General features: G+C 36.8%; 1 protein-coding gene across 1 annotated transcript in view; it reads right to left on the reverse strand.

Annotated features, from left to right (window-relative positions):
• The window catches only part of LOC752031 (NADPH oxidase 5), a 38,001-nt gene extending 26,855 nt beyond the window's left edge, over positions 1-11,146 (reverse strand). The window contains exons 1-2 of the mRNA XM_030996518.1: positions 9,931-11,146; positions 366-454 (exon numbers count right to left, since the gene is read on the reverse strand). Of these exons, the coding sequence (XP_030852378.1) occupies positions 366-454; positions 9,931-9,933 (92 nt within the window). The 5' untranslated portion in view covers positions 9,934-11,146. The remainder of the gene's footprint in view (positions 1-365; positions 455-9,930) is intronic.
• Positions 11,147-11,663: the final 517 nt, after the last annotated feature.

The raw sequence follows: 11,663 nt of genomic DNA on the forward strand, positions 1-11,663 counted from the left end.
TATGACTTACCCATTCTAGCCTTAGGACGACGACGACAATTTTTGATGATAGAGTATCTGTCTCCTTTTATTCTCTTATCGACGGTTTCTCTTATAATCTCTCTCTTCACCTCTCTCCTCTCTCTCTCTCTCTTCCCATTATTTCTCTTTCTTTCTTTCTATTTCTCTCCCTCTCTCTCCCCTCTCTCTCGCTATATCTATATATTCCTTTCTCTCTCTATCTCTCTATCTCTCTCGTTCTCTCTCCCTCTACCTTTGTCTCCCCTCCATATATTCTCTTTATCCTTCTCTCCGTTCAAGTTACTATGATCCAAATAAAAATACTTGAAAAGAAAAGCCCCAAAATAAATTTTCGATATACTTACGATTTGGTCATATCTGATCTGTGATTGTCCAGTTCACATGTCTCTCTACCCTCCGGGTCTTTACTCACCTCCCAAGCCTGTCTCGGATTCTACAACAAACAACCAACAAGAAATATAATGTGAGCAATTATTGTTTAACGAGGAACGTGTTAGGAGGGGAAAAACAAGGTATTTTGCAAGAATTTATAATTTCACTATTTGTGGAAACGTCGCTCCAATCGTACGGAAGGAGATAATTCGATCCTGTTTTTTTTTTTTTTTAAATCCTGAGAACCCGTCAATCAAATATCAAACATAAAGTGTAGCAAATGAAATTACCTGTACGCTAATTTATAAGGGACCTATCCCCAAACATTGTGGTCTGTATGGTTAAAATAGGTACGTGGCTATTCTATATAAAATTAAGACCCTCAAATACTGTGAAAGTCGGGCGCCTGGCTTTCCGCTCCCCAGGGAGTGGAGAATGTGCACACATTGCGAGCAGGCAAGCCTGAATCCGATGACTGAGGTAATAAGATTATTTCTGTAAAGCGCTATAGATTTCGTATATATGTATAAATCGTTTTATGAACCGAGAATAAAATTGTTATCATTAGTTTTTCTGCAAAGAGGTATATGTGTAAACACAATCTATATTAGGCCTTTTAGAGGTGTTTTAGTCTAGACCTATGATAAACTCTCAACCGTATAATCTTTAGAAATGAGTCCCTATAATATAGGATTTCCCGGCCAAATTCGAGTGTTTGTCATTCGAATTCATTTACTTTGCATTTAAGTTAGCGCAGATCGGCTTTGCCATGCCAATTATCATTCAATTTTCCAGTTTTTGTATTTAATTTAGGATTTTGGTCGAAGAGTTTCATAGATCTGTCATTCAATTTAGAAACTGCTCAACTAGCATTCAAATTAATATTCACTTGTCGAAGCGTAATTTTTATCATTCAAATTAACACCTATCATTCGTATTCGTAATATTTGTATTCAAGTCAGGAATGTTAGGGGGAAGAATTGCAACAAACTTTTACAGTTTTTAAATAATGTAGTTGAAATGCATGATTTGCCATTGGGGTCTAAGCTGTTATTCCATTTATTTATTTTGAGGACAATGCAGATATGGTGTAGTCAGACATTAGGTAAAGAAGGGGCGAAATCAAGGGATATGGCATTTCTGCACGGACATGTTCATATACCCGGGAAAGGTGGGGGTACCCTCAATCGCCCCTTTTTACTACAGCTCGGAATTTTACCAAAGTAATTCACATCGTCTCTTATACCCGGCACACCCCTCTGTTTTTCTTAAAGAGTTTCATAGTTTACTTTGCCCGCCAGCAGATCGATGGCTAAAGACATGGCTAAATAATGAATCATGTTCAAATTGTTGACTCTAGTCCCTAACCCAGTCACAATATTGTACCCTTCTTCCATAATGAAATTATGATAAAATTATGATAAATTTATAATGAAACATAAGACAAACAACTTCCTCACATGAACATTTACAAATATACTGAGACCATCAAGTCCGTAGATGCAAGCCGTTTTTTTCTTCTTCACAATCAAACTTAAATGCTGATGAATATCAGATAAGTATTAGTGTATAAATGCAAGAAAATAAAGTATGATGAAATACACATGAACAAATAATCTTGAAAGAAAAAGAATGAGCTATAAAAAGTGTGAAATAAACGAGAAATGTATATTGACCATCAATTGAAGTGCACAAAGTGCTAATTTGAATGCTACAAATGAATAAGAATGCTAAAAGTACGTCGTCGCGTTGTCAGAAAATCGTGTTGCGCCAAATCGAATGACCAAATAGCAAAAGAAGCACACTGTTCATTAATTTGAATGAAACATACGTAGATTCTAACGAAAATTCCATAGATTTGAATACTAGAAAAGGGAATATAAACCCGAGATATACCTGACTGCACTAAAACCGTCGAATTTGAACGCAAGACAAATTAATTTGAATGACAAACTCGCGAATTTGGCCGGGAAATCCTTTATAGTGGCTTCGATGACGAGAAAGACCTATCCTTTTGCTAGAGTAATTTAAATTTAGATCAAGCGCTAAGTAATAACTTTACACAGCAATTTCATAAGCTGATTATATTAGAGCCTTTTAGAGGTGTAAAGATCTATAGTATGATAAATTCTCAACCGTAAAATCATTAGAAATGAGTCCTTATATAGGATTTCTCGGCTAAATTTGCGAGTTTGTCATTCAAATTAATTTGTCTTGCGATCAAATTCGACGGTTTTAGTGCAGTCAGTTTATCTCGGGTTTATATTCCCTTTTCTAGTTATCAAATCTATGGAATTTTCGTTAGAATCTACGTATGTTTCATTCAAATTAATGAATAGTGTGCTTCTTTCGCTATTTGGTCATTCATTTGGCGCAACACGATTTTCTGACAACGCGACGGTGTACTTTTAGCATTCTTATTCATTTGTAGCATTCAAATTAGCATTTTGTGCACTTAAATTGATGGTCAATATACATTTCTCGTTTATTGCACACGTTTTATAGCTCATTTTTTTTCTTTCAAGATTGTTTTTTCATGTGTATTTCATCATATTTCATTTTCTTGCATTTATAAACTTATACTCATTAGATTTATCTGATATATATTCCATTTAAGTTTGATTGTTAAGAAGAAAAAAACGACTTGCATCTACGGACCTGATGGTCTCAGTATATTTGTAAATGTTCATGTGAGGAAGTTGTTTGTCTTATGTTTCATCATAAATTTATCATAATTTCATCATAATTTCATTATGGAAGAAGGGTACAATATTGTGACTGGGGTAGGGACTAGAGTCAAGAATTTGAACATGATTCATTATTTAGCCATGTCTTTAGCCATCGATCTGCAGGCGGGCAAGTAAATTATGAAACTCTTTAAGAAAAATAGAGGGGTGTGCCGGGTATAAGAGACGATGTGAATTACTTTTGTAAAATTCCGAGTCTGTAGTAAAAAGGGGCGATTGAGGGTACCCCCACCTTTCCCGGGTATATGAACATGTCCGTGCAGAAATGCCATATCCCTTGATTTCGCCCCTTCTTTACTTTATGTCTGACTACACCCATCTGCATTGTCCTGAATATAAAAAAAATGGAATAACAGCTTAGACCCCAACGGCAAATCATGCATTTTAACTGCATCATTTAAAAACTGTAAAAGTTTGTTGCAATTCTTCCCCCTAACATTCCTAACTTGAATAAAAATATTACGAATACGAATGACAGGTGTTAATTTGAATGATAAAAACTACGCTTCGACAAGTGAATATTAATTTGAATGCTAGTTGAGCAGATTCTAAATTGAATGACAGATCTATGAAACCCTTCGACCAAAATCCTAAATTAAATACAAAAAATGGAAAATTGAATGATAATTGGCATGGCAAAGCCGATCTGCGCTAACTTAAATGCAAAGTAAATGAATTCGAATGATAAACACGCGAATTTGGCCTGGAAATCCTATAATATATAGTGGCTTCGATGACAAGAAAGGCCTATCCTTGATTGATAGAGTAATTGTAACTTGGTAAGCAAATAACTACCGTTAGTGAAGGTGATGGGACAAACTATCACTTCCGAGGCGATCTGGATGTAGCTATCTTTCCGAAGCGAAGCTGAGGAAAGATAGCGTATACATTCTGATCGACGAGGAAGTGATAGTTTGCTATCGCCTGAAACCAAAAGGTGATTATTTGCTTCATATTCCACATCAAAAAACAATTTAGCTACAAAAAGAAAAGGACGTGTATGCATCTACATAAAAGACACCATGCCCAAATTCACACCAAAAAAGTTTAAAAGTTTAACCCAACCCCTTGAGGGTACGGTGGGCGCATGTGTTTGCTTTAATTGCGCTCATTGGTAATGCGCGCTTAATTACGCCTGTTTTAGTGCGCTTTTAAATAATCTTCAGTGAAAGTGCGTTGCCCTGTGTAGATAGTACCTCTATCTTCAGTGAAAGTGCTTGCACTGTGTAGATAGTAGTACTATCTACACAGTGTAACGAACTTTGTGCTTCTCCCATCAATAATGGGCGAACTATCTTTCATCACGCGATTTACTTTTGACCACTCGTAGAGCAAGATTCTTAGTATGTGGAATACAATGCTTAATAACAGTGTTTTTTTTTTTATAAGCTGATATTTGTAGATAAATTTGCTAAAGGTAGAGATGTTAGAGCCGAAATGAAACAGTTGCAAGCCTATGCCTATGCACGCAAACCGTGCATGCTGATATAGGCAAGGCGCTGTGTGTATATAGTGGCTTCGATGACGAGAAAGGCCTATCCTTGATTGATAGAGTAATTGTAACTTAGTGTTAAATAACAGTTTTTCACAGCAATTTGATAAGCTGATATTTGTAGATGAATTTGCTAAAGGTAGAGATGTTAGAGCCGAAATGAAACAGTTGCAAGCCTATGCCTATGCACGCACACCATGTATGCTGATATAGGCAAGGCGCTGTGTGTAAAATTAAATGTTATTGACAAGATGAGCTCTGATTGGCTGTATGCACATGAGTTCATACTGGGGGTCCAGAGCTCAAGTGGGAAAAAAAATTACGCGCCCCGGGATGTGGAGGTGTACCCAGAGTTGGGTGTGTACGGGGGTTTCCCCTACATGCCCGACTCTTCATGAAGAGTGCAGTGACGTGTCTTTGACTGACTCGCGGGAAAAGAGTTTGAGATTGAGCGCAGAGCAATCTTCGACGGAGCATGTGGTGTACAATGTTTCATGTCCCCTTGATTAATCCTGTTTAGCTGTAGTTGTGACACTGACCGTGAAAGAAATATGCAGATGGGGTTAATGCACCATTATTTCATGAAGCAACGTAAATAATGACGTATTTAAGGATTCCGAAGTAGTTTTCATAGTTGTACGGCACAATGAGGGTCGTATTTAACGTTCATAAGAATGACTCTCACTTTTGCCTGTTCGCAGATCAAATAATATCCATCTCTCATCTTATAAACAGAAACATGAGAGAAGCTCGTCAGTTAACGTTTTGTTTAATTGATAAAGAGTAAATAAAGTTCTGGCATTTCAAATTTGGAAGATCATCATAGCAGGTTCACACCGAAACAAAAAATCACTCAGAGACATCGTAGAAAGGGTATCACACGAGGGTTGTTTTAACACCAGAATTCTTCAAAATGCGTCAAGAGAATAGAAAACTATTGATTACATTTGATATTTTAGTATCCAACAAACATTTTATGACCATAAATTATCAGTTTTGTTGTCAATACGTTTTACTTAATTAATATTAGCTTATGGCATCTGATTGGCTGAAATCATATTTGTCAAAACGATTAAGCATTAGTTATTGATAAGGAGTTTTATGACACAGGGTAGGCCTAAACATTGTACTTTCTTAGCGATCGATTGTAGGAATGTGTGGGAGGCGATTGTATCATATCTCTCACCTCCTTTACTCTCTCTTTCTCATTTCATTTTCTCGTTTTTCCTTCCCTTCCCCCTGCATGCGCTTACGCCATCCTCTATCAATCTCAAACTCATCTGTCGATGTCTGATGTGTCCGAGGTTACACAAGGGCCAAGCCAAGCAGACAGGGGTAAGTGCCCCCTACGAAATATTAGCAAGAGGTGCACAAACTGAGAGACTATGAACAAGCGTTCAAAATGTTCAAGTTTTAAAAAATTTGCTCGGTCGTTCCACTCCTTCAGAGAATGTACAATTCAATGCTCCAGTAAACATACACGAAATAATATATCTTTTTTTTTGTTGAGAAAAAGAACGAGTGATATTTCGTGGAATCCCAATATCGCAGAAAAGTGGTGACCAAAAGCCAGACCAGAGGTTGCCAAAGAAATTGTTACAAGCACTTTAGAGGAAAATATTGTATAGTAAAAAAATATGTGATTTTATTGATAACATTGTGCGTCAACTGTATTTGTTCTCACAACTTTATTTTGATGTTTGAATGTAAATAAACACCTCATTAGAGGCACACAAAAAAAAATCATAAATAGGGGATGAAGTGGAGAGGAGGGTCAGATCATAGACCTACTAAGAAGAGAGAAAGGGTTCGTTTGTGTTAATATTATGTTAACATGCTATAACATCTGGTGCATACGGGTAGACTTATAAATCATAACTGGAAATTTAATGGAAAAGAAGAAGAATTTCTAGGATTCTGTCGTCCCTTTAGCTTTAGGACCCCATACCATAGGTCCATACCCCTGGCATTATCACCTATTAAAAGGATTCATCTTGAAATCTGATTCATATCTTCTGTCAACAAACCCCTTTCTTCTAAAAGCATGACGGAAAGCTAGCTTTATACTGCGTGGGTCGAGCCACTGACCCTCAGTAACTCCGGTCTTGGGTTTCGTGTTGTAAAAGCTCACGGTGTTCAATCATTTCAATTCTATTCATCTGCCATCGACAGACTGGTCTATGTCCCTCCTAGGCAATGGGCACGTGGGGAAACCATTGACAGCGTCTGGGGTGACCTTTCAAGTGGTCTAAGCTAATGGTCCGTAGAAACTGTTGGCTCTTGGGTTTCACCAGGTTTCACTGAGAAGATTTGAGAAGACATCCGATCGAAGGCTTGTGTCAACGCGCCAAATTAAACTCACAATGCAACATACTTCATAGACGTAAAGGCTCGATTACATCTTGGGTGTAAGATTTACAGTCTAGTTACAACGGTTGCACCCAGGGGCGTACGCAGGGGGGGGGGGTTTGGGGGTTCAACCCCCCCTTTGGTATTTTTATGTGTGTAAACCCCCCTAAAAAAACCTAACCCCCCCCCTTTGGATTTCTTTTTTTTAATTATTTAAAAAAAAAAAAAAAAATATGTATGCCCACGGCTAACCTAAAAAAGGTGACCTTACCCCCCCCCCCCCCAACGAAGAAAAATGTCAAATTTTCAAATTTCGAGACCAAAAAAAAAAAAAAAGTGTCCGCTTGTCTCGTGGGCTGTCTATATAATCCCAGATAAATCATAAGCAGGATTCTATTTAGTTATCTTTCTTGATTATGTTGAAATATTTGTCTTTACCATGGCAAGATTTTACTAAGCGGTCAGATGGAGGGTGTACCAAAGAATAGTTGATAGTGTATGTGTTGAGAGGGGTGGAGGAAACTGCCAATGTCCATATTTCCTGAAAAATCAGAGAGTACAAAAAATATCTAAAAAAAGAAGCAACTTTTCGGCCCAGAATTTATTTTTCACACACTAAATAAATCAACTTGAAGGTATTTTAGTTATCCATCTTTTGACACCATTTCCATTGGTGATTAGTGGTTTTGATTAAAAATTAATTTGTAAAACTCGATGTAAACACTTATACACATGTGGGCAAAAATGAAATTCTTGTGGAAATTAAAATCTAGATGATATAAAATTCTTTCATATGACATCAAATTCATGGTGGTTCAAGGTTTAATCCTTAAATCATTATTCACAAAATACTATTTTTCATTAAAAGGGCCTAGTTTTGGACGCCCTCTCCGATTTAGGGTGTTCGCTACAAATTATTAAAAAACACCTCTGAAATATTGTGTATCAGGATAAAATTTTTCAAATGGCAGGGAACTCAAAAATGATATTTGATTTCGGCCGCTTCATTCTATTTCGTTGAATTAAATCAAGAGGGGGGGGGGGATTGGGGATTCCTGCAAAGGACTGTCGGTAATCTTTCTTGAGCTTATAGTTGTAAGGAGAACTATAATAATAATAATGATAATAATAATACATATGATTTATAAGGCGCCAAATCCACTTGATAGTCAAATGCTCAAGGCGCAGCTTGTGCAAGAGATGAAATACATACATGATACATATACAAAGTGCGATAGGAAAGGTACAGACATGAAAGGTTATGGTAATCAATTATAAGCTAAATTAAACAGATATTTCGTAAGATTGTTTTTTAACACTTCAGCATAACTGCTATTCTTAATCAATTGAGGGAGAGTATTCCATAATGAAGGCCCAGCATGAGCGAAGGTTCGCTCCCCCACTTTGTTTTAACCCTAGGAGTAACAAGTAAGCCAGAGTATAGCGTCGGTTGGAGAGGATGGCTCGACGTTTCTGCAAATCTGCAATTAAGCGCAAAACTTACGCTTTATTTTGGGATTCGCAATGATCGCAACTTTCTTGCAACGCCCCATAGGTCACTTTAATGAGTCGTGACACTTCACAAGTCAACGTTCATCTAACCAACTATCCTAACAAATGAAACTAAAAGAGGATTCTACTTTTGTTGACGAGAATGACGTTGTGAAGTCGAATGACGGTTGCAAGTGTTTTTTAAGTTTTATTTAGATATATTTATTTAATATAGCTACGCTATATAATTTAATTGTATATGTATTCAACTTGATGGATAAAATTATATCACCATGTCCATATCAACTCAATTGCAACTTATCCAAATAATTCATAAATAAAACAATTTCATACAAGAAAAGTATCAATGGATGTTTATCGGCAAAATAGTATCATGACTCAGTGTTATCCCATTAGATTTGTTTGAAGCTGTAGATTTATTGAGGAGACGTGATGGCTCACTGGTAGAGCAAAAAGTATTTGCCTGCAGTCAAGTAAAACACAATAATCAACCGCTATCTACTGGTGGTAGCGCTTTATTATTTTCTATATTTAATGAAGAGGGCGACCTCAATGTGTGTCTCTACCCTGAGTATTGATCGAATTTACAATGCTATGATGTCAGCAAACGTGTCACATTGTCCTCACTTTTTTCACTCAAACCATGCCGGGGTAGCATGGATCTCTGTGGGCATATCTGATTTTCATTATTTTTAGGGATTGGGGCGGTAATATTCAATTCAATTCAAAGTTTATTCAACACTCTTGATAAAATCATTTAAAACATACATATACAGAATGGAGTTATAAAAAAAACAAGAAAGTGATAACAAATACAATGTCAATTTATAAGAGCATTTGGGATAGGCAGAAAGGAGAGATTCCTTATATAAAAGCCTACCCCTAAAAATACACATACAGTAAAACGAGAACAAAAGAACAGAACAAAAGAACAGGACAGAACGTACTAAAACTTACTATCATGCACGATCAGAATTTAAAAAAAGTGTCAAAATTTGCCCATGCCATTAATACTGATTATTATACTTATTTAACAGAATATAAAAAGTTTTCGGTATCATTATTTATTTAGTTTAATCATCCTTTGGAAAATTTGGGGGGAAAATTTCATCGGCCATGTTTGCTCGCTTGCTTGTTACAGGGATGTAACAAGGGTTGCTTCACCGGGTAGAAGTGGTAGACACTGGCACTGACCAATTCATTTATACAACCCCCCCCCCAACAAAAGGGGGCAATTATTTTTCATTATTTTCTGCACTAATTTAATAGTAATTCACATTTTAAACCTGCGGGAGCTCTACCGCTAGTTTTGGCCTACGTCAATTCTAGGCATGCACTATTGGTCTTGGTTTGTTTAAACTCATTGCTGCGTCTTGATCCGGGGTCTCGATAAGCCAAGTAGATATATCTTCACAAAATACAAGGAGTGGAACTTACCATTATTTTTGACGTTGAATTTTCGAACAAAAAGATATGGTTCCGCAGTCAATTAATACCATCTAGAGTTTTATGAGAAAGGTTGTTCACAATAAATTGGTCACACCAGCAAACACAAACTCTGTATAAGGTCCAAGGATGGCAAGAGCGAAGAAGCCTGAGCGGGGGAGATTCTCCTGAAAGTTCACGTCCGTGTCGAATGGTTCCTTACATAGCATGCGTACCGAGCCTATACACCGGTATCATCCACCTCGACAAATGCTCAAATGTTGAAAGCTGTCCCCCAAAATTTGATCAACTTTGTAAAAGTCTAGAAATAGTTACTTCGTTGGACGAGGATTTACTTTCAAACAAGTTTCAAAGCCTTGCTGGTCGGAGGTAAATTACAGCAACTAGTAAACGGTAGCTAGCTGCAAATGTTCATCTTTGAATGACAAATGGACTTAATTGGATCCTTAAACCTTTCTTATACGTCCAGGAGAATATACTCGACCGGAACGTCAACTTTTTCAAAGCTGGTCAAGCGAAACAACAACGATTGGTCATTCTTGCTGGCAATTTTTTTTACGCAAAAGTTATCAAACCCTAGAGGGCAAATATCCTGCCGTTGAATGGACGTTATTAGATAGCTTTCATTGGCCTTCATAGAAAAGTTGTGTTAACACCGCCTTTTTTAATTCCCTGGTCAAGCGAAACAATATCGATTGGTCATTCTGAATGGTTATTCGATTGCATGATAAATACGGTTAAGAATTAGTACAACAGGATCCCTGAACTGGCTTGACCATTGGTGCACCCTTTCCTGTCAATCAAATAGCTTTACAACCCATGAATAATATTATTCCTCAGTGAACAATGATACTCAATTTTCTTTCTTCCTTTTTTATTGGGGGAGGTAGTGCCGTTCAAGGGCTGAGGTTTTCTTAACAATATATAGTCATGGTGATTTACACATTTTTTGCCGTAGATCCAGTGAACATACAAAAATCGGGACAATTTGATATGAGAATATTCAGACTCCTATACTGATGAGACGGGCTGAGTAAGTATTATATGTATTTGTAATTTCCTGCATTACTATTATGTCAGGCAATTGATACGGTAATGTTAGAAACAGGTCCGAAAGCCTTCTCAACATCTGATAGTAAGGTGTGTGGTTCGACCAGGTGCCGTTAGATCTCATATTGCGCTGTATTGTAAGCAGGTACGATTATCACCTTGAAGGATTATGTACCTGTTGTACTACTCAGAATAGTCGCTCTCAATGTTAAAAATACTATGAAGACAAATCGTCTATATATCTTGCTATAATGAAAAGACAATATAGTTTATATCTGCAAGATGATTTTCAAATTTGTATAATTTTTTTTTCTTATTTCCACGGTACATGACCAATCATTTAGGATTATGCAGCCTTTTCATTTCCATCCCGTGTACTAGTTATATCTCAGTAACATCACAACTAGACTGAGAATTCCTTGGGTAATCCAACATTATTGAAACTGACAGCGTTAAGACAAAATGTCTACAAAGGTACACCACAGATTCTCTTTTGTCACTGTACTCTTCATTTCGTAAAATATCAAAATATTTTGAATCAAAACATTCTGATCAAGTTCAGAGAAACAATTGCATTCTTTTATCGGAGATCTTAACGCTTGAGAAACGATTCCACAGAGAAGTAATCCTTCAAAAGTCTTCTTTGAGACATAAATATAGCTTTCAGGATGCAA

This window comes from Strongylocentrotus purpuratus, unplaced genomic scaffold (assembly GCF_000002235.5).
Source record: "Strongylocentrotus purpuratus isolate Spur 01 unplaced genomic scaffold, Spur_5.0 spur5_scaffold_3, whole genome shotgun sequence".
In the NCBI taxonomy this organism is placed as follows: domain Eukaryota; kingdom Metazoa; phylum Echinodermata; class Echinoidea; order Camarodonta; family Strongylocentrotidae; genus Strongylocentrotus; species Strongylocentrotus purpuratus.